Source organism: Neofelis nebulosa, chromosome 10, assembly GCF_028018385.1.
Source record: "Neofelis nebulosa isolate mNeoNeb1 chromosome 10, mNeoNeb1.pri, whole genome shotgun sequence".
Lineage (NCBI taxonomy): Eukaryota > Metazoa > Chordata > Mammalia > Carnivora > Felidae > Neofelis > Neofelis nebulosa.
The window spans coordinates 110,157,515-110,179,204 of record NC_080791.1 but is presented as its reverse complement, the minus strand read 5'-3'; the positions used below and the strand labels follow the sequence as shown (position 1 = coordinate 110,179,204).

The 21,690-nt window shown below is 62.4% G+C and overlaps 1 protein-coding gene and 1 long non-coding RNA gene across 4 annotated transcripts; one reads left to right on the top strand and one right to left on the bottom strand.

Annotated features, from left to right (window-relative positions):
• Window positions 1-567: 567 nt before the first annotated feature.
• On the bottom strand, window positions 568-19,947 carry GRK2 (G protein-coupled receptor kinase 2). 3 transcript variants are annotated; one of them, XM_058689798.1, is made up of 21 exons: window positions 19,743-19,947; window positions 9,415-9,491; window positions 7,543-7,616; window positions 7,329-7,430; window positions 7,132-7,206; window positions 6,945-7,006; window positions 6,163-6,214; window positions 5,797-5,888; window positions 5,305-5,404; window positions 5,132-5,210; window positions 4,910-5,040; window positions 4,527-4,621; window positions 4,345-4,452; window positions 4,079-4,145; window positions 3,698-3,798; window positions 3,090-3,156; window positions 2,915-3,010; window positions 2,532-2,694; window positions 2,239-2,375; window positions 2,012-2,125; window positions 568-1,875 (listed from the first exon to the last, which is right to left on the bottom strand). In XM_058689798.1, exons 1-21 carry the CDS (start codon window positions 19,853-19,855, stop codon window positions 1,711-1,713), a joined length of 2,070 nt encoding a protein of 689 aa, XP_058545781.1. In that variant the 5' UTR covers window positions 19,856-19,947; the 3' UTR covers window positions 568-1,710. The 3 variants fall into 3 exon arrangements, with proteins under 3 accessions (XP_058545781.1, XP_058545782.1, XP_058545783.1); XM_058689799.1 differs by having other exon boundaries at window positions 2,012-2,122; XM_058689800.1 differs by lacking the exon at window positions 19,743-19,947 and adding an exon at window positions 17,705-17,736.
• Window positions 9,229-14,458, top strand: LOC131488238 (uncharacterized). The gene is made up of 2 exons (XR_009250125.1): window positions 9,229-10,734; window positions 11,492-14,458. It is a non-coding gene; the product is annotated as an uncharacterized LOC131488238 (long non-coding RNA).
• Window positions 19,948-21,690: the final 1,743 nt, after the last annotated feature.

Below are 21,690 nucleotides of genomic sequence, written 5' to 3'. Positions count from 1 at the left end.
TGTGGGCCCCTCAGCCCTGCCCAGCAGAGTCCAGCACGCAAGGGGCAGCAACCAGCATCACCACACAGGGGCCTGTAGGGCAAGTATGTGGGGAAAATGAGGTTGAGCAGAGCCTCCGGGTAGAGACCAAATGCTAGGGGATCCCTCAGGCCACAGGAACCCCTACTGGGGGGCTGCACAGCGGGGCAAGAGGGGAGGCCAAAGCCAGAGCGGTCCAAGGGCCCAGAGGCTACTGCGTGACCCCAAGGGCAGAGGTGCCTGACTGCCCGAAGGGTGTCCTCAGCACAATGCCTGGCGAGCTGAGGTGCTCGGCTGATCAGTCCAGATGTGACACCAAGCCCCTCTTCCTGCTTCCCCTGGTGTGGGAGGATGAGCCGGTGGGGCGGGAGAGGAGGCGTGGAGCCCCCCGCCCTACCCCGGGGAGGGACTGGGCCAAGGCAGGCTGGCCCTGATGCCCGCTGTGGCAGCAGAGGGGACCTGGCCCCACCAATACCCTCTCCCCTCAGGCCCTAGCCCAGCGGCGGCTGAAAATGGTCACTGGGCACAAAAGAATCGGACACGGTCAAGTCAGGCACCATTTTTTATAAAAACGCATAGTCTCATTTTCCACTCTTTAAAATCACATTCAAAAATCGGCAAAGGAGCGCCCCCGGGAGTAGATGGGAAGGGAGGGTGCACCAACCCAGCCCCAGGGGGAGGGGGCGCGACACCACACACGGCAGCGCGACTGGCACAAGGGGGCATGCGGCGGGCGGGGTGGCGCCCTGTGGGCAGTGGCACTGACGGGACGTGGGGCTATGGGGCTGGACAGCCCGGGGCGGGGGGGGCACACTGACCAGCCCAGGGTGGCGAGGGCTGGCCCCGCCTGGCCCCTCTCACTGTGCTGCCCGGCCCGTCAAGGCTGGTCACCTATGGTCCCGGGCAGATGAGGCCTCGCCCAGCCCAGGGGGAGCGGGGGACCTCAGGGCCAGGCTAGGCCAGTGTGACACAACCCACAGCTGCCTTTCTGTGGTCCCTGAGCCCGGGCGCTCGGCGGGGGAGGGAGGGGGGGACCACAGGGAGGGCAGCCGCACCTGCTGCCAATGCCAGAGTCCCTCAGTGTCCAGGCAATGTGGGAATGGAGGCGGCCAGTGATACAGGGGCTCTTCCTGGGCAGGGGCACAAGAGCTCGAGTCACTGTGGCCGGGCCCTGGGGTCAGGGAGATAATGGGCCCCTCCTCCACCGACTGGCTGGAGGACAGGACAGTGCAGGACTGTGCCCCTGTCACAGGAGGGGCTTCGGTGGGAAAATTCAAGTAGTATCCCTGTGCTGCGGCCTCCCCTGGGGTGGGGGACGCTGGGCCACCCCGCTGTGCTGTGGGCGCAGAGCCTGAGGGGACACAACGCGGTGCGGCATCGTCCCTGGAGAAGGGCCAGGAGGGCTGCAGGGGCTGCTGCTCCTGCGCCCCCCCCCCCCCCCCGCCCCCTGCTCCCACCCACAGGAAGACACTGGGAGGGGAGGCCCCTGGAGGGTCGGGGCTGAGGGCGGCCGGACAGTGGCTGGGTCGGTGGCAGCAGGAGCCAAGGCAAGCGGGCCCCCCCTGGGGGCTGGGCCAGGCTGGGGCCACAGGAAATCACAATAATTACAAAATAAAACCTTTTCCGCTTCGCGGGAAAACAAATAATAAAAATTCGACAAAATAAATTAGAGGTTTATAAAAGGCGGGCGGGTCAGAGGCCGTTGGCACTGCCGCGCTGGACCAGCGGCACCTTGCTCAGCTCCACCACGGGCGAGCGCGGCTTGTTCTTCATCTTGGGCACGCGCTGCACCAGCTGCTGGGCCTCGCGGTACGCGTCCCGAAGCTCCTTCTTCCACTGCACCAGCTCAGGGTCGCTCTGCGGGCACCCGGGGCTGTCAGACGGGGCGGGGGGGCGGGAGGGGGGGCCCTGGGTGCCCGAGGCTCCCTTCCCAGCCCCTCCCTCCCCCCCCCCCCCCCCCCCCCCCCCGCCGCCGGCCCCTGGCCCCACTCACGTCGCACTGCAGCACAAACTGTTTGCCGCCGCGGATCTTGAGAAGGAGGCACTTCCGCTCCTTGATCTGCGTCTCCTCCACAGACTGGATCTCCTCCATGGTCAGCAGGCTCTGCTGCAGGGCGGGCGGGAGGGGCGGGCAGGGGCGGTGAGGACGCGGCGCGGGCTGGCGGCCCCGGGCACTCACCCCGCCGCCTCCGGCGCCCGCGGGCTCTGCCCGCTCCTTACCGGGGCCTCGCCCTCGCCCCGCCACTCCAGCCGGTTGGGGAACAAGTAGAAGTACCGCCTCTGCCACTGCGTCAGGAAGGGGTTGCCCATCTTGGCCATGTAGCCATGCATGATGCAGTCCTTGCCCAGGGCGTAGTCTGCCGCGAGAGAGTGAGAGGCGCGCTCAGCCCGGCCCGCCCGGGGCCGGATCCTGGGCTCGGCCACCCGCTGGCCTCGGTGGCCTTCCGAAGCCTGAGCCGATTTCTCATCTCCAAGCTGCCCGGTGGGCGCCCACGGCAGCTACGAACCCTCACCTTCCTCGTGGCCCAACTGCTTGTTTTTGGTTTTCTTGCGGGCCTCCAGCCGGTCGGTCTCGGCATTGATGGTGTCGAAGACCGTCTCCGCCACCTCCTGCTGCCACCGCTCCGAGATGGTGAGGGGGAAGTTGCGGTAGAGTTCCTGGTCACTGTCCAGCAACTTCAGCGAGTAGACAGGGCAGGGACATCCATCCATCAGCCACAGGCCTGCCCAGCCCCAGGGCTCCCAGGCAGGGGGGGCGGGGGGGGGGGGTCTGGTCTCACACAGCCCCCCACCCTCCCAGGCACGTTTGGGGAGGAGGAGCCTGAGGCCCAGCGGCTGACGGAGCCCTGCAGGGCAGGATCAGGGCTCATGTGAGAGGCCAGGCCAGGCCCGGTACCTTGATCCCTTTTGTGTCCTCCTCGTCAAAGGAGCCAATGTCGAAGGCGTCAGCAGCGTTCACCTCCCCTCGAGGGGGGATCAGCGGGGGAGGGTACTGCAGCAGAGCACAGGCGGGGCATCAGCACCAGGCAGGGGCTACAGGGCGCCCGCCTGGCCCTGCCCCAGGCTGGTACCTTCTGCAAGAAGACCATCTGCCAGTCCAAGGAGCGGAAGAAGGGGCTCTCCTTTACCTCCTGGGCCCTGTGGGGAGATGTGGGTCATCAGGCGGGGGCGAAGCCCGGGCGCCGGAGCAGGTGGCCCAGGCTAACTCCTGCTACAGCCAGCCATTCTCTGGCTCTGCCACCCCGGGAAGGTTCCTTAAACCTCAGCCTGTTTCCTCATCTCTAAAATGGGGAGAACGGTCCCCACATCATAGGGCCGTTGGGAGTTTTCACATTTGTAAGTCTTGCGACGTCGTGCCCAACAACTTAGTAAATGCTTAATAAACACAAAAAGCTGTTGCCATCATCATTATCATCGCCGCGTTTGTTACAGGGGCCCTTCTGGAAGCCGGTCCCCCAGCAGCTCCGGCAGCTGTGCGCCAGGCAGCCCCGTCCCCTGAGAACACTGGATGGGGCTGGCCATCTCCCAACCCGTGAACCCCTCAAAAGAGGCTGGCACCAGGAGGGGGCTCCAGTGACGGGACAAGCCCTCATCCTCAGGCTAGCCTAGCAGCATGCCCAAATACCCAGGGCCTGGGAGGGAGGGCCTGAGACAGTTGGCCCTGGTCCCGGGCACTCACCCTCGACCCAGGCAGCCCAGTCTCCGGTTGACATCCCTCTGCAGCAGCCCCTCCAGCAAGGAACGGAGCTCGGGGGAGAAGGAGTCGGGCAGCTCCACAGCCTGCGGGGAGGAGTGGACACTGGCAGGGTCCGAGGATGGGACCTGGCCCCCGGCACAGGGAAAGACAGGGCCCAGCTTCCTCATTTGCCCCAACGGGCACATTTGTTCTGACAACACAGGGATGGGAAGCCTCTGGGGCAGGAGGCCAGAGTAAGGATGAGTGGCCCAAGTTTGTTGTTATTTGGTGAGAACCAAGAATCCATGACCCTGACACGCACAGGAGACCCCATCCCCACGGTGACCGCCCCCCATGGACTCCACCCAGCCTCCCTACACTCACCATCGTCAATGTCATGCGGTCAATCTCGTGCTTATCTTTGGTCTTGTGCTGCCGAAAGGGGCTGTGCCTGGGCAAGAAGCACAAGGTCAGAGGATAGGAATGGGGAAACCGAGGCAGGGAGCGACAATGATCCTCATCCAAAGCCAGGGATGGTGCCGCCCTGACACCCAGGCAGCTGTAGCCCCCCTCCCCTAGACACCTACCTGGACTAGGGATGAGCTCTTCCCTGTCCCGTCCCACCCGCCGGCCGGGGAGGGCCCACTCACCCCCGCAGCAACTTGAAAAGCATGCAGCCCAGGGAGAACCAGTCAGCGCTGCTATCGTAGGCCACGCCCTTCTGCAGGACCTCAGGGGCCATGTACCCGTGGGTGCCCCTGTGGGAGCAAGAAGGCCATGAGAGGGTCTGGCGGAGGGTGCGGGAAGGGAGAATGGGGGGCCGGGCACTCACACGCTGGCGTGGGGCTTCTTCTTGGAGAAGTCGCAGGCCAGGCCGAGGTCTGAGATGCGCACGTGACCGTGCTCGTCCAGAAGGATGTTGGCTGGCTGTGGGGGAAGCCCAGTGAGCAGCCTCAAGGGTGACTCAGGACAGGGCCTGGCCAGGCAAGATGCCAGCTAGGTCACTGTCCTCACCCTGGAGTGTCGTGGGTGTCCAGGGACAAGGCCCCGGGTGGGGTCTTCCCCTCCTTTCCCCAGTTGCAACTGGAATCCAGAAAATGGCTGGGTAGGGGGGCCGGTGAAGAAGGGAGCAGCCAGCCGACTCTGTCCCAGAACGCCGCCGCTGTGGGCCAGACGGGCCAGTGGCGCGGAGGGGAGGGGGGGGCAGAGCCTCACCTTCAGGTCCCGATAGACAACGAAGCGGTTGTGCATGTGCTCCAGGCCCAGGATGATCTCGGCCGCGTAGAAGCGCATGTCGGCCTCGGAGAAAACCCCGTGCTGGGACAGGTGGTAGTGCAGGTCCCCGCCTGAGGGAGGCAGCCCCGCAGGGTGGCGCTCAGCTGCCCGTCCCAGCCCCCAGCCCCGCGGCCCACCCGGGGGGCCAGGCCGCGCGCTCACCGTTCATGAGATCGAGGATGAAGCTGAGCTTGTCCGGCGTGTGGAATGCGTACGACATGCACACGATGAACGGGCAGTCCTGGGAGGGCATGGGAGGCCAGGTCAGCAGAGGCCGCGCGCGGTTCCGGGACTTGAGGCTGCTGCAGCAACCCGCCCGGGCCCTCCTGGCTCACCCCAGTGCTGACGAGGGACAGCATGATGCGCTCGTTCAGGGCCAGGGTCTCCCCCTGCTTCATCTTGATGCGCTTCTTATCCAGACACTTCATGGCGTACCTGGTGGGAAGGGGGGGGGGGGGGCGGGCGCTGGCTGGTCAGTCAGTCCACACGCCACGCACCTTCAGCGCAGAGCCCAGGGCTGTGTCTGGGGGGGCGGTCCATGGGGGGCGGGGCGGGGGGGCAAGCCCTCAGGGCTCTTGCGGTGAGAACCGGACACTGAGACGAGGCAAGACAGAAGGCAGGAGAGAGTACTGGTGAGGCGGGGCCTCTGGGGGCCTGTGGGGGGCGGCAGCACCAACACAGAAAGGGGGGAGACAGTAGCCTCTGCAGAGACCTGCCCGCGTAGGACCTGGGGGCCCCGATCCCCTCACGGCTCTTCCATGCACACCCCCAGGGGGCCCTCCCCTCCCTCAGGCATCCCACTCGACACTGGCTGAGCTGGCCCTCACATCTTGCCCGTGTCGGCCTTCCGGCACCCATAGACCTCGCCGAAGCCCCCTCGTCCGATGATGCGGTGCACGCTGAAGTCGTTCATGGTCAGCTGTGGGGCGGCAACAAGCAGGGTCAGAGCACCCAGGGCAGAGACACCCAGGCAGCGGGGGGGCCAGTCCCAGGCCCGGGACCACCCTCGCCATGCACTTACCTGCCCTGAGCCACCCTCACTGGGATCCTGGCACCGAGCCCACAGCCACCGCCCTGGGGGCTGAAGGGCAGGCTCCCCTGACCCGCCCAGCCCTGGCCGAGCTTCGGTGCCCAGCTCCCTGGGAAGGGTGGAAGGGAGGGAGCAGTCTTCCATGCCCACCCGGCCCACTCACATGGATGTTGAGCTCCACATTTTTCCACTGGCAAAATCGTGTGAATTTATCGCTGTAAGAGAAGAACCAGGGCTCAGATGAACTTCAGAAAGTGGGCAAAATGATGCTGGGTGCGAGCCTACCCCACACCACTGCCATTGTCTGGGGTCCCGAACCTCAGCTGTCCTCTCCTGGACTCCCAGGAGTAGCACTGGCCCAAGTGGGTTTCAGATAAGCTTAGAAAAGAGGACCTCCGGTCTGACCTGGACTTCCTCCCACTGTATCGCTGACAATGCTCATCTCATCCCTGCTTGTATACCTCTAGTGACGCAGCACTCACCCCTGTGACACTCCCCCTCCGTTGCCTGGCAGCTGGGACCCTAAGAAAGCTGTTGCTCACATTACGCTGAAATCTGCCTGCAACTCCCACCCACCAGGCCAGCTCTGGCCACGGGGGCCACAGAAGAAGACGGTGTGTTCTTTTGTGCCACCCTGACGCTTCTCAGCATAGATGGGCCCAGCAAGGTGCTCAACAGTCCATGAGAAGGAATGACACTTAGGTGGTCCTTCACACCCCGGAGAATCCCCTGGGGCTCGGAGATGCCTGGTACTAAGAAGGACAGGGTGGGACTGTGGAGGAGGTGGTGGCTAGGAGCCTGTCCCACTTCTCAGGAGTCCCTGCATGGGGCCGTTGGCGGGGCCCAGGCACCCGCCTGCCTGGATTCTCTCCTCCACACCATCCACACCCCTTCTCAGAGCTGCCTCTTCCTCCCCTGCCCCTCCCGCATATGCTCTGCTCTCACCTCTCGATGAATTTCTGGAACACATCCCCTCGGAGGTTCTGACAAATCTCTTCAATGTATGGCTAAGGGGAGAAGCTGGAGGTTGGTGACTGAGCCAGACTGGGAGCCGGCCAGGCTCCGTGACCTCAACGGTCCCAGGGTGCCCCTGGCTGGGCAGGGAGGCAGCGGGGATAAGCCCAGCACGCACCTGGAAGAGATCCGGAGGAACCTGCTTCTTCACCAGGTGGCCCTGGACGTGCTCAGTGGCACTTTTCGAGAAGGGCTGCAGAAGACAGAGGTGGCTGTGAATCCTCTGCAGGGCCCCTGCATCCCTGCCCACACCCCAGGCCGCTCTGGGCCGGCGCTGGGGTCTAGACCTAGGGACGGGCTGGCCACGGCACTCACGTGTGAGCAGGCCAGCAGCTCCTTCATGATGTAGGTGTCGAAGACCTCCCGGCTGCGAGCCAAGCGCTCCTCCTCTGTCTCCAGCTTCTCGTATTTCTTGATCTAGAGGACAAGATCCCCACAGGTGACACAGAGGCACCAATAGCAGGCATCTTAGAGACTGAATGAAAGCAGCCCAACCTTCTCCCCTCTCTGCAGGCAGCGGGGGCCTCACCTCCTCATAGAACTCCACCAACGGCTTGGCCTCCTCTAGGTGTTTCAGGCAGAAGTCTCGGAAGAGCAGGTACCCTGAAAGCAAGTGTGTTGGGTCACACGGGGCCACGCCCCTCTCTGCCCTTCCCATCAGGGCGGGCGGCGTGGGCTTGGGGCTCCCTGGGCAGAACTGGCCAAGGAGGCAGCAGAGGTGGTCTCTGCCCCAGGCAGGGACAGGACGAGGCGGCCCCCAAAGCTGTCACCAGCTGAAGATTCTCAGTTTCAGGTTGAGGGGTGCCCATCTCCCAGAACCCCAGATGTCGGCTGGAATGTGATGGGTGCTCCGGGCGCTCTGGCGAAGCAGAGGCTGACTCCGGCTCCCCGCCCTCTCCCTGCCGTCTAGGGCCCACACCGCACCCCACTGGGCGGGCTGTGTGGGTGCAGATCCACCTGGGTCAGGCCAGAGCATGGCGGGCAGGAGGAGGGCAGCCTCCCAAGGGACCCACGTCCCTCTTCCCCGGACGCCCCATATCGTGCCCCCGCCGTATCTGGCCGATTCTCACAGCAGCCCTGAGGAACAGCTGCAGAAACACACCGGCGGAGGCCTGTCAGGTGGGCCACCGGTGGAGGCCTGTCAGTAGAAGGTTCGGCTCTACTACCCGCTGGGAGGCGCTGGGAAAGACAGGCCAGGGGGTGGGGCCTCGAAGGGCACGAGGCCACTGGGGAAAGTAAGAGGCGGGACAAGCTATGGGAAGGGCTCCCAGGCCTCACCCCTCCCAGGGAATGGGGGCCCGAGGCCCGGCCCCTGAGCAGCCCTGGAGAGCCAGGGGGAAGTAAGGGCAGTCCCCATTCTCTCCAGCCTGACATGGGTGACCAGCCTCGCACTAGATAGCTTCCATGCCTCTTTGGGGGCACTGCCTGGACACCTCCGGCAGAGCACACAGCCGTCACTTCTGGTAAAGGCGGCCTGGCCTTTGAGTCACTCGTGACCTGGGTTACCCAGTGGGCAAGGGGCTTTCACTGAGGCCAACTCATCTGGCCCTCCAACAGTCCCGGGCAGCAAGGCTTCTGAGTCCTAATTCCTAAGGTGAGGACACCAACAGGCTCAGAGAGGTAAAGCCACGTGCCCAAGGTCACACAGCACAGGCAGGGGGCCGACCCAAGCTGTGCTTTTTGACGCACTGGCTCCCCAACACTGACTTCCAGTGCCTGGTCCTGCCAGGCCAGGCCACTCCCACTTCAGAGCCGAGATCCTGCTCTCCTCTCGGAAGGCCGAACCAGAGCTGTGTGTGCCTGAAGCCTGCTTCCCGGGAACCACCCCAACCCAACCTCGCCCCGTGGGCCAGTGCTGCAGCAGCGGCACTGTAAAACCAGGGCACTGGAGGAGGAGGAGGCTCGAGGGGCCGCCGAAGCAGGTTGCTCTCAAAGAGGGCCCATGGGGGCGGGGGCGGGAGACCACAGCTCGGCAGGCGCCACAGGAAGGGCCCCGCCCCTTCCTGTCAGCTCTACCAACGGCCCCGCAGCAGCTGTGCCTGCGCCAAGGGGAAGCTGCAACTCTCAAAAACAAAAACCCAAAGGAGGAACTTCCCCGGCCGCCCTGGAAGACTGCTGGGCCCCCACCCCCTTCACGGGGCTCCCAGGGCTGACCGCCAGGGGCTGGGAGGCACAGTGGGTCACCATCCCGGGGGGGGGGGGGGGGGGGGGGGGGGCGCTCCCGTCACAACCCAACCCTGCCCCATCAGATGGGAGGCCAGACCTCCAGGGAGGGAACAGAGGCCAGCCGGCTGGGGTGGGGGCAGGAGAGCGGCCTCAGGGTCCTCCTGCCCCTCGCCCCAGGCCCGGGGCAGCTGGACGGTGGAGGGAAGTCCTTGGGGCTGGCAGACCTCGTACTCACCCAGCTTCTGGGAGAAGATCTTCTCAAAGGTCACCTCGCCCCGGTCTTCCAGGTACTTCTGCATGACGCTTCGGATGCTGAAAGACAGCGGGGGGGGGGGGAGGGGTGTGTGTGCCCTCAGTGAGCCGGAGCCCCCGGGGCTCCTGCCAGGCCTGCTGGCTCTGCCTCTTCCCCCCGGGATCCAGAATGTCACTGTTCCCTCCAAGAAGGCAAACTACCAGCCCGGGCCTGCCCACCTGGGCTCTGTCCCCAAAAGCTAGGGTGGCCAGCAGGTGGCTGCTCAGAAGTCCAGTCCCAGTAGTGCCTCATGCTGGCTTCGGGAACCTGGCCAAACCTCAAAAGCCGGGCCTCACCATCAGCAGATGATGGGTAACCAAAATGGGGCCTATCCTTACCACGGAATACTGCTCGGCCATAAGGTGGGACAAAGCACTGATATACAGAAATGCTACGACATGGATGAACCCTAGCACGCAGCGAAACGAAAAAAGAGAGTCACAAAAGGCCCCCAGTTCTACGACGCCACTTACGTCGCATGTCCAGAACAGGCAAATCTACAGAGACAGCAGATTAGTGGGTGCCAGGGGCTGGGGCACAGAAGAGGAGTGACTGCCAACAGGTAGGGGGTTTCTTCTTGGGGGTGATGGAAATGTTCTGGAATTAGGGTGAGAGCTGCCCAATTAGGTAGGTTGAGAGTTGTACTAAAACCCACTGGGCCGCACTCTTTAAAATGATGAATTTTATGTTATGTGAATTATATCTCAGGTTTTTTACACAGTAATAGCAAGACGAAACAAAAACCAAGCCCCAGCTCCTCTGTTCCTAACATCTGAATTAGAAACATGCCCCTCTGTCCCTGGGTTGCTTGGGAGGGCAGCAAGGGAGAGGCTGGCCGTTGTGACCATGGAAAGCCCAACCCAACGGTCCCCACCCAGAAAGCTCACCTTCAACACCAAGGGCTGTCTGGGCAAGCGACACGGGGCTATCCTTTGTGCCCGAGACAGACCTTGCCGTCCCCTCCTCCCCGCTCCTGGGTCACCTGTACACCAGCCCTGCCAGCCTGCCTGTCACGCCTCCACTGGCTCAGGCTCCTGAGGAACACTCTTAGCTGCCTGTACCGGGGACCAAGCTGCGCAGTCACACCTGAGCCCAGGCAATGCTCACAAGGCCCTTAGGATATGTGGGGCCACCGGCAGGCCACAGACAAAAGACGTCGCAGCTGGTGAGGACCAGAATCAGAAAGTCTGGGCTCTGTGGCCCTGCATCCCTCTTGGAGCCCAGCGCGGGTCACCAGGGTCTGCTGCCGTTTTCTACTGGAAGGTACCACGTACCCCTGACCTCCAGGCAGGAAAGTTCCGCATGCGTGGCTCTAAGACATGACACAGCGTGTGACAAAGCCTGACAGGACCCACTCAGGAAGGGAAGAGTGTTCTGGGTCATCACGAGAGGCTGTGTGGAGGAGGAACTTCACTGGGTTCCTCAGTGCAAACAGGATGTCAACAGGTGGCAAAGCCCAGGGCAGGTGGGTGGATGTGGGGACAAGCAGGGGAAGACCCGGCCAAGGTGAGCAAGAGGCTATCCCAGGCAGGAGGGAGCTCGGCTAGGGACGCTTGGGAAGCTCAGCCGGGGAAGGCGGAGTCCGCTGGAGGCCCCACAGGAGGAAGCCCGGGTAGTGAGACACTAGAGGGACGGCCAGTAAGAAGGGGAAGAAACAGGGTTGGGTGCGAGCAGGCTCGGGCCATCGGGCAGGCAGAGGAGTTGACCAGGCCAGCGGGACGGTAGGCCAGGCCTGCAATGGTCTGGCCCACGAGAGAGGTGTCTGAGGTGAGAACGTTCCAGGCAGGGCCAGTGTGGCCCACGGACGCTGCCCAGCCGCTGGGCCTGTGCTCGGAGGCAGGGGGACTCCTGCCCTTTTCTGCTCAGCACTCTCCTTCTGAGACGGTCTGAGCGGAAGCCCAGGCTCCACTCCCCCCAGGCTTCCGCTCGAGTTTGAGCCACACAAGGAAAGGCCACGCAAGATAACATAGGAGAATTCAGAGCTATCTAAATGACTCCCTCCTCTGCTTCCCCACCCTAGAAGGCTGGAAGATGCCGTGACCTCCTCCAACAGCAAGAAGGGTGCTGATGACCAGGACAGCCCTCCCGTGTCCCTATCCTGCGACTCCAACCAACGAGAGCGGAGCTCCCAGCTGAGGGCCAGTGGCTTGGTGGCCCCACGCCGAAGTGGTGGCCACTTCAGAGCTGGTTCCCTCAGGAAAGCAAGGATGCCCTCTGCAGTGGACAGGGGCTCTGAGGCCAGGATGTGGTCCTCACCCAGGCCGCCACCGTCTCCCCTCCCGACTGTCACACGCCAGCTCACTTCCACCAGCCACCACCAAGAACACATCTCCCCAGCCCCAGGGGACCCACAGAGACTCACAGGCACTCGGGAGGCGAGGCCTGATTCCAAGGCCCGCTCTGTGCTCACACACGGCAGAAACTAGAGACACCTGCCCTGGGGCCTGCAGCCCAGAGACCAGAGCCCCTCATTTCCTGTGAGGGAGAGCTTAGGACCTCCTTTTTGGAGGACAGGAGGGCAGGCCAGGGGCGTGCTGGGGTGCAGCAGAGCAGCCAGGGCCCAGTGCAAGGCAGCGAAGGGCCGGCAGGGTCTTGAGACCAGGCAGCCAGGAGTTAGGGGCTCGGAACCTGGGGCTCCGTAAGGGCCAAGTGCCTGGATTTCACCTGTAAGGTGGAACAGGAAGGCTGGATCCTCACCACCCCTTGGCTCAGCTCTTGGCACGCCATGTCTGCACCCAAATCCTGTGTTTGGGGACATTTTGGTCTATGGAAGGGGATGGACAAGGTAATAAAGTGGGGGGCGGGGGAATCACAAAATGTCAATCCCCCACGGAGGTGAGTGGTCAGATGGAGGTCAGTTGCAGTCAAGAGGGATGATGTCCAGATGCTTCAGATCCAGATGGGAAGCCCCCCTGAGCCCCAAACTGGCTTCCTGGGAACCAGCGTGGCTGACAGCAGCTTAGGGAAGGCAGCGTGATGGGAACACCCCCCGCTTCCCATCACAGGACCCGGTGACCCCCAGAACGGCTGGGAACCGGACCCTCCAGGGAAATGCCCTCTCCCCGAGGGCCCGTGGACGAGGGAGCCAGCCTGCAGCCCAGCCTTCTCCCTTCCCGGCGGCTCTGCTGTGGGGTCAGCCCAGGAGAGAGCAGAAAGTGGGGCACCGGTGGCCAGACCCCGCCTCCCCCCTCTGGAGCTGCATGGGACGCCTCTCTTCCCAGCCCACAGCACTTCACTTTCTTCCTTAAAAAGAAAAAAAAAAGTTTTCTAAATAAAATAAACAACCCCCCCCCCATCCAAACACAAGATTGGACTGAGCAAAGCCTTGAATGGAAGGCCCCCAAAGCGACAGCAGTAGGGTTTCCTGTCTGTTCTCATGGGGCTGGTGGCCAAGGGAGCCTGTAGTTTAGAAAAACGTGTTATGGGGCACATTCCTGCCGGGTGGCAAATACAGGCTGGCACGGGCAGCAGTGGTGGCCTCGTGGGCTGGGTCACCTTCATCTGCAACACCCGCTCCCTGATACTGACAGAGTCTAGGGTGGCGACGAGCCCAGAGCAGCATTTCTGCCCCCACCCAGGCCAACAAGTCCGATATACAGGAGCACGTGGCTCCCCGATCAACTCTGGGTTGTCAGGAGAGCCAGACGCCTGCATCCTCCCCGCCAGAAGGACCCTCAGGCGCTCGGTCTCTCTGGGGAAGGGCCCCTGGCTGCCTTGGCTCTTGCGGTCAGGGGGACACCCACGCCTGAGTTCCAAACGGCTCTCCCCAAGTCCCCTCCGTGGAGGAGGCCAGGCCAAGTCACAGACTTTAACTGTCCAGTTGGCCCACTTGTGAAATGAGGACGTCAACAAATTTCTGAACTGTCGCCACCGCGCTGGCCAGGTGAAAAGCCTGAGAGGGGGCGCCTGGGTGGCTCAGTCGGTTAAGCAACCGACTCTTGGTTTGGTTTCAGGTCATGATCTCACGGTTCGTGAGATCGAGGCCCGAGTCCAGCTCTGCACTGTCAGTGCAGAGCCTGCTTGCGATTCTCTCTTCCTCTCTCTCTCTGCCCCTCCCGACCTCATGCGTGTGAGTGTGTGTGTGTGTGTGTGTGTGCGCACGCACGCTCTCTCTCTCTCTCTCTCAAAATGAATAAACTTTTAAAAATTTCTCAAAAAAATAAAATAAATACCTAAAATAAAAAAATAGAGAGCCTGAGAGGACACAGCAGAATTGTCCTAAGACGCCAGCCTTGCTGTGAGAGCTCCCCTCCTGGAGGCAGCCCTCCTGCTGGGATCCCCCAGACCGCACCTCTTCTAGAACATGATCATAAGCTGTTTGGTCTCGTTTGGGTCTTTGGCCCACACCCTCCCACATCCTCAGAGGGTGCCGCCTGCTGCCAGGCCTCCTGACTGGCGAGCTCTGACCAGGGCTGGGGCCAGGTGAGTGGCTCACAGACCAGCCTCACACACTCATGCTCATCAGCCTGAGGACCCGGGGGTGGGCGGGGGCAGAACCTGATACCAGCCCCTGACGAAGCAGCAAGGGCCCCGTGGCAGGAGGGCCTGCCCTGTCTGGCAGGGAGCTGCCGGACCCTGCTGCCTACGGCCAGCGCTGTTCGCTTTGGCCCCAGCTGCTCCCAGGAGCAGGCCAAGCCTGACACTGAGGGGGAGAGCACATCCTCCCCTGCAGCCCGGAGTGTGGGTAGGGGTGACAGGACGGCAGGCAGGCAGGAAGGGGGTGAGGGCTGTGGGGGAGAACTTCCGGTGCCTTCTGGAACCATATGGTTCAGAAGAAAGGCAAGGTCCCTCGCTCTGTGGCACAGAGGCTGATCCTGGCCCTCACAGACGACTCCCACACAGGGTCACAGATGGCAGCTTGTGTGGACTAGGAGCCACAGCAAGGGCTGGGGGCAAACACGCTTGTTTTGTTTTGATGGTGAGGAGATCTAGGCTAGAAGCTGAGTGGCCTGCCCAGCATCCCACATGGAGACAGCAGCCAGAAAATGTCCAACTCTCCCCGAGAAAAGGCGACTCGCCAGGCAGGGGCCTCCCCCTGCAACCTCTGCAGAGGACCCCGGACTTGTACCCCGGCTGCCTCCTGCTCCGTCCACTGCCAGTGCTGTGGGCAGCGGGTAGCATCTCTCCCAGGAGCCCAGTGGGCTACGGGCAGCTTCGGCTGGCACCTGGCAGGCCGGGGTGTCACCGGGATGCCAGAGTTGCAAAAGCCCAGGACGGTGCAGGATGGCACGGGGGCAGCAGGGCCTGGTGGGTCTGGCACGGCCACGCCTTGAATAGCCACGCTCTGGGAGAGGACAGTGAACAAGCCAGCGGAGCAGAGGCTGTGGCTGTGGCAGCGGCTCCTCTGTGGCATTTCCAGGAAACCTGGCACTGAGGTGGCAGCAGGAGGAGGAAGTCCTCTGGGGCTTCTTATTAATATTTCTCAATGACTTGCCCTGGGGCTCAGTGTCCTCAGCTCGAGAACAGGGCCGCATACCAAGTGGGAAAGACCAACCCTGAAGGCCACCCGGAAAGGCCAAGCCCAGGGAAGAGAAAAAGACGCGCACTAGGTGGCACGCACACAAGCACCCCCCCCCCCCCACGCAAACGCCCAAGCCACCCAGGCTCCCAACAGTCAGTGCGGTGGCCACGACGTGGCTCCTTGCGGGATGTGCGGGCGGGGGGGGGGGGGGGGGGGGAGGGTGCTCTCTGGCGGCCTTGTCACATGTCACGGCTTCTATGCTAACATGACCTGAGTACCACACCCTGCAATTTACTGCCATTATGTTAAAACGCACCAAGAACAAAGTTCCGGGGCCCCGTGGCCCGTGGTTCCCAGGAAGGGGCTGTCCACCCCGACCTGGGTGGCCTCCAGAGTCAGAGAATGCCCCGCTCAGAGACAGAGCTGCTAACACTTTTACACCAGAAAACTCGCTTCTGAAACCCTGCTCCTCTGCCAACACAGATGCTACCCTTCGAGGCAGCAGAGATGCAGAGAAGGAATGTTATTTAGAAAAAAGCTGCAGCCAAACACGTCATTTTCAGGATCTCTTACTTGAAACAGATCAGTGACAACTTGAGTACAACTCTCTGTCTTATGTGACCAACAGAGCACAGTGGCCCCTTGGGGCCACAGGAGGAAGGGGCAGGTGTGAGGGAGGCTGTGCGATCCTCAAAGACTCTCACGTGCTCCTGGCGTTGGCTGTTTGCTCGGAGGCAGGAGCAGAATATCCTGGAAGCACCAGCCGTGCGCGCGCAGCCCCTGGGTGCCCGGGGCGGGGAGGAAGCGCCGCTGCAGAGTGCCTACACCTGACGTCACCGGGAATTTACTACTAGGGATTGATCGTGCATTAATAGGACACGTTATTCCTGGTTTGACAGAGCCCAGATTCCCCTGCACAGATTCCAACCCATAATGCTCATGCTCCCTTCAAATCCACTTACTGAGGGAACAGCGGGAGGGCGGGCAAGCAACTTAATGGCAAAAATGCGAAACCCCATGGCCTGGAGAGGAGCGCAGGTGGGAACAGACGTCCCAGAGACCCACTCCTGAGCAAAGGAGGGGCTTCAAAGGCCCAGAGGGAATGACTGCTGAAAAGATCACCTTGTCTGGCGGGGTGTGGGAGTGAGGAGGAGAGCTACCGCTGGGGTAGAAAGTTCTGGGTGAGGGACAAAGGCTGGAAATAAACAGCGTTTTGCTGGTGATGGAGAAGTGGAGGAGGAAGGGAGGAAAGCTTCCCCTGCACCCCTTCCCTGCCCCCCCCCCCCATACAAATCGTGGGCAGGAAGTCCTGGAGGCAAAGAGTTAACAGGAACGAAGAAGCAGAGGAAGAGTGGCCCGGTCTGGGAGGCAGGGAAGCCAGAAAAGGGCAGGAAGGAGGAAATCCATGGTGGGGGAGGGACCAGGAAAGAGCTGAGAAAATGGGAGGCTGCAAGAGGCACCCGGCTCCGACAATCTGCTGCTGGGGCTGCCACTGTCACCAGGGAGGGCAGGGGCATCTCCTGGGACCGCCTGAGCGAGGCTCCTGAGCCAGGAGCCCAGAGATTAATTACACCCGGCCTCCGTGGTCATATTAAGCAAATGACAGTAATTACAGGACCGCTGCTGGTGGAGGGAGAGCAGCTCCATCGGGGAGAAGCACAGACCACAGGCCCGAGGGCTGAAGGAGCACTGCGAGGTCATCCCTGGGGGGCGGGCCCTGGCTTTACTGAAGGGGACACGGAGACAGGTGCAGTCAGGAAAAGGGACATGCTGGGATCGCAGCAGGATCACTAGCAGGGTCTCCTGTCTCCCAGCTACACAACACTGCCTCCTTCCATGAGGAGGTCGAGAAATGGGTCTGTTCCCTCGGATTCTATAGGGTGACAGAAGGGGAGGACCCTGTGCCAACTCAAAGTGGCACTGTGCCTGCCCAACAGCTCCTGTTCCTAGCCCTGACGAGTCAGAGCTGATGCCAGCCCCAGCTCCCGGCCAAGCCACAACCTGGGCACCAGCTGCAGGCAGGCTGCCAAGACGGACCACCCCAAGGTGGGAACGTCTCCAAATGGCATCTCGTCATGGACGAACCACGGCCATTCTTCCCGACCCTGACCTTGTGGGTGAGGGGAAGACGTGACCCCAGGCAGGAGCTGCCTCTTCCGCGTACTAGCTTTGTCAGAGCGGCTCCATTCTGTCCCAGATGACGGGGCAGGGGCCGGGCCTTGTGTCCCGCTGCTTCCAGGCCAAGCCCCAGACCACGGCGACCCAGATGAGGGGTGCCAGACGGGAGAGCAGCGGGGGTACAGCGTTGTGTGGAGGAAATGAAGCACAGCAGGGGGTCCGGAGACCTGAGTTCAAATTCCAGCTGGCCCCTGGGACCAAGTCTCCTCCCCTTCCTGGGCCTCAGTTGCTTCAAATATTAAACGGGAGAATACCACCTTCGGGGCCCTGCTCTCCCACAGTTGTGGAAAGAATCAGGTGGAGTAAAAGCTAGCTTGCAAACTGGGAAGCGCTAGGCAAATGTAAGACACAGTCATCGTGACCTTCCAGGGCAGGAGGCATCCGACCCACCAGCTGTGCGAAGCATAAAAGCAAAGGCTGGCATGTCCTCCGTTAGGAGAGGCCTGGCCTCAGGTCACCGACAGGCGCTGCGAGAGCCTCTATCCATCTCACAGCGGTGGTGCATCTGTCCAACGCTGTGCTGCTGGATGGCGACCCCCTGTGAGAAGCCATGACACCTGGGTCTTGGTCTCCTGCTGTTCCCCTAAAACTCACAGCCTGGTTCCAGACATCACCCGGTCCTGATATTTCCTGAGCAACCGCTTACATGTGAGGCATGGCCGTGCCAACTTCACAGGTTGGTTTTTGGATCAACTGAGATGACAGATGTCATAATAAATAATAAATTGTTATAATTTCCACCATCGTTCCTATCAGCACCGTCACTACCACAGATGGTAAAGGGGACAGGAAAAGAGGAACATCTCGTTTCTCAGGGTTCTAACACCTGCAGGGCCAACCCAAGGCGGGGCCCCATCGGGAGCAATGCATTCTGGGGAGAGATTACCCAAACACAGAGAGTTCCAGAAAAGGTTCTGCCTGACACTTTGCAGAGCCCCAACCTGCAGGAGGGTCTCGAGGCCGCAGCCACCAAGGAGAGCCGTTGTGAGCCCCAGAGGCTGACTCCCCCCCGTTTCCTCCCTCGTGGCTTTGTCATTTCTGAACTCATTTTTGTTCTAACTGTCGCTGCTCCCTGGACAGCCCCCAGCTGACAGTCAGCCTGGTTCCTGTTTTGAGAAATCTGATTGCAAACGTCTTAGAAAAAACGGGCCCTAACGGCCTTTTCAAAATGCAGACCAATTTTCCTCTCCCAGGCCTGGTGTTCAGTCAATCCGAAACCCAGTGAACAGGGCACAGAGAAGGGTGCTGGAGAGGTAGCCAAGGCACTCCCCACAGCTTTGCGCTCTGCTTCAAAGGCTTAGGACGCCATGGGCTCACAACCCTTATTTCACACTACCCACATTTCACAGATGAGAAAACCGAGGCCCAGAAGCGGAGGGGAAGGGACTTGCCCAAAGTCACATGACAGCTAGGACAGGCCCAGGTTCCCAGGCCAGCCAGGCTTCCAGCATGCCAGCTCTCAGGCATGAGCAATCATGGTGGGCACACAGCTGTCGCAGATGCAGAACAGCCAGGCCCCGGCTCAGGCCTGAGCAGTAGCCATGACGTGGACGTGGAAGCCAGAAGCCCCGATCTGGTGGCGAGGCGCCAGCCGGGACTACCTGTGACACAGGGCGAGCCGCTCACCTCCGGGGCTTCTGCTCCCCCACCCGTGCGGTGGAGACAAAACTGCACCTGTCCTACCTGCTGACAGGTTGCAGTGCGGCTCACACAAGGGGAAAACACTCTAGAAGCCATAAAATGCTGGCCAAACCTCCACAACGGCCCATATCCTGAAGAGAACGTGCCTACATCCTGAACAGTTTCAACTTTGATACCGGGTGCGGTGACATCAGTAGTCTCACGGAGAGGCGGCAGCCGTGGTCCAGCTGCTGCAGAGGTGCCGGGATATCCTCTGGCAAACAGCAGCCACGGGACACCACACGCAGGGCCGCCAGAGGAGGCATCGGAGGGGAGAGGGGCGGTGGGGTGTCTCCCCCGCTGGGCTGGGGCACGCGCGCCACACCCTGCTCCCCCCCACCACCACCCCGGCCCCCAAAGCACTCTTAAACCCTACCCCAAGCCAGTGACCCTCCCGATGGGTGGGGGAAGACCAGGAAGACTTGCTGCCTCCCGCAAAACCTCCCGCAAAACCTCCCGCAAGTGTCGACCAGAGAGAGGGGGCTAGGAGTGGGGGTGCTGCAGCCCCAAGGCGGGGTGCCGGGAGTCGGGAAAGCTAAGGGATGGGGGATGTAGTCAGGCCAGGTGGCCGGTGGCAGGTAGAGGAGGGGACCCCACGGGGACCAGGGGCTGCCGGGAGGGGCATGAAGGGCAGCACGGGGCCCCTGTGGGAGAAGGCAGGAGCGCGGGGCCGCCGGGGGCGAGGGCAGGCAGCGTGTACGAAGGGAAGGGAGGCAGTGGGGCAGGGGGCACTGCGCGGCCCGGGGAGGCGGCGGGGCCGGGAAGCCCCGGGTTCAGGTGCACTGGGCCTGGGGCCGCGGGGTCGGGTCGGGGTGGCCGAGCCCCGAGCGGTGGCCGGGGCACGGGGCACTGGGGTTGGGGGGGGGGGGCGGAGGTTCGGGGCCAGCGGCGGGGTGGTCCGGGGCCGCGGGCTCCGGGTTCGGGGAGCGGGCCCGGCCGGCGGCCGCCTCACCTGGGTTCGGGCAGCAGGATCTTCTTGCTGGCGCGCGCGGCCGGCGTGGCCTTGCTCTTCTCCATGGCCATCAGGTAGCTCACATCGGCCAGCACCGCCTCCAGGTCCGCCATCTTGGCGGCGGCGGCGGCCTCTCCCGCCGCTCGGCTCGGCTCCGCTCCGCTCGGCGCGCTCGGCCCCGGCCCGGCCGCTCCGTCGGCCTCGGGCGCCGCCGCCCGCCTGGCCCCGCTCGGCGCCCGCGGCTCCGCTCGCCGCGGCTCACAGGCGGCGCCGCCCCATGGCGCCGGCTCGGGCCCGGCCCCGGCTCGCTCCGCTCCCGCCGGGACTGCAGTCGGGCCGCCGCCGCCGCCGCCGCCGCCGCCGCCACCGCCGCCGCCCGCGCCCCGGAGCCGCCGCCGCCTCCGGCCCCGCCTGCCGCGCACAGCGCCAGCGAGCCCGCGAGGGGCCGGGCGGGCGGACGGGCGGGCGGCGGCGCCCCCTGGAGGCCGCGCGGGCTGGCCCGAGCCTGACCCCCCTTGGCCGCGCGGACCCCTTCCCAGACCCGACCCTGACCCCGTCCCGGGGCCTGGGCCGTGGCCCTTGACCCCAGACCTGGAACTCGCCGCGAGACCCGGGACCGAAGAAGATCCCGGACCCACACCTTGACCACAGCTCGGATCCTAACTCGGACCTCAGAATCCACAACAGACCGTGGCCCTCACGCCAGACTGGCACCTCAGAACATGATCTCGAGGACTTGGACCTCAGACGCTGGACGTAACCGCTGACTTCTGGATCTTGGTGGAGGTGTCTGACCTGATATTAGTCCTGGACGACATTCCCGAGCCCGGCCTCCAAGTAGGACCGCAGGACTGGACCTCGGACCACTACTTTAGACCACTGCATTAGACTCAGTGACCCGAAATCACAGCCCTGTGGCTCTCTCCACACCCAGACCTTGACACTGACCCCAGACCCCCCCCCCCCCCCCCCCCCCCCAGGACCCCAGATATAGTTTTAGGACCATGATCTCAAACACTGGTCCCATCCTGGTTACTAACTCCAACCTTGATTCGAACCCCAGACCCAGACCCAATATCAAGAACTCTGAACATGGGAGTGCCTGGGTGGCTCAGTGGGTTAAGCGTCCTACTCTTGATTTCGGCTCAGGTCATGATCTTAACGGTTGTGAGACTGAGTCCCGCATGGGGCTCTGAGCTGGGTGTGGAGCCTGCTTAAGATTCTCTCTCTCCCTTTCCCTCTGTTCTCTCTCTCTTTCTCTTTCAAAACAAACAAACAAACAAACAAACAAACAAAACAAAACAAAGTAACAACAACAACTCACTGTCAACATGGACCCAGGACCAGGACATCCAATGCAACCAAGGACCCAATCTAGACCTAGAACACTTAACAGGTCACCATGAACTTGGGACTTGACAAGTGCAGTCAGGCTCCAGGTCTATGCTAGCTCCAGTCCCCACCCCTTCTGTTCTAGACCCAACTCTTGACCAAGGATTTCCACTGAGGATAAAGGACCCTGCACCAACCTCCACCCTTCCTGGACCAACTTGTGCTTGGCCTGCACCCCATCCCATCTATGGGATCTAATGGAATCATCATGATTCTACAACGTGGGATCAAACCTCTCTCGGCCTAGGAGGACACAGGAGTCTCAGTGGTGCCTGGTAAGGGAAATTCACTGTACTGAGAACACTCAGGGTGGGGAAGGAAGGTCCCTGTGTCTCAAAGCAGCGCCCTCTATCTCTATAGAGCCTCTCTCTGTTTTCCAAGGTGACAAGATCCCTTCCTAGTCCCCAGGCACATGGGACTCAAGCCTGCCTCATGCCAGTTTATGAACCTCAGGCCAGTAACCAGAACCCTCTGGCAAAGCAGAGCCCCCTCAGCCCCTCTCTGTGCATTTCTTAGGCTACTGTCTGAGATCAGCACCAGAGCACATCAGGAATAG

Bases quoted from the DNA above. Each gene is read 5' to 3' on its own strand.
- GRK2 (XM_058689798.1), bottom strand. From the start codon at position 19,855: ATGGCGGACCTGGAGGCGGTGCTGGCCGATGTGAGCTACCTGATGGCC. The intron at 6,215-6,944 runs GTGAGAGCAGAG...CTTCTCTTACAG, and splicing joins TTCCAGAAATTCATCGAGAG to CGATAAATTCACACGATTTT. The intron at 3,011-3,089 runs GTACCAGCCTGG...GCTCTGCTGCAG, and splicing joins AGATGGTCTTCTTGCAGAAG to TACCCTCCCCCGCTGATCCC.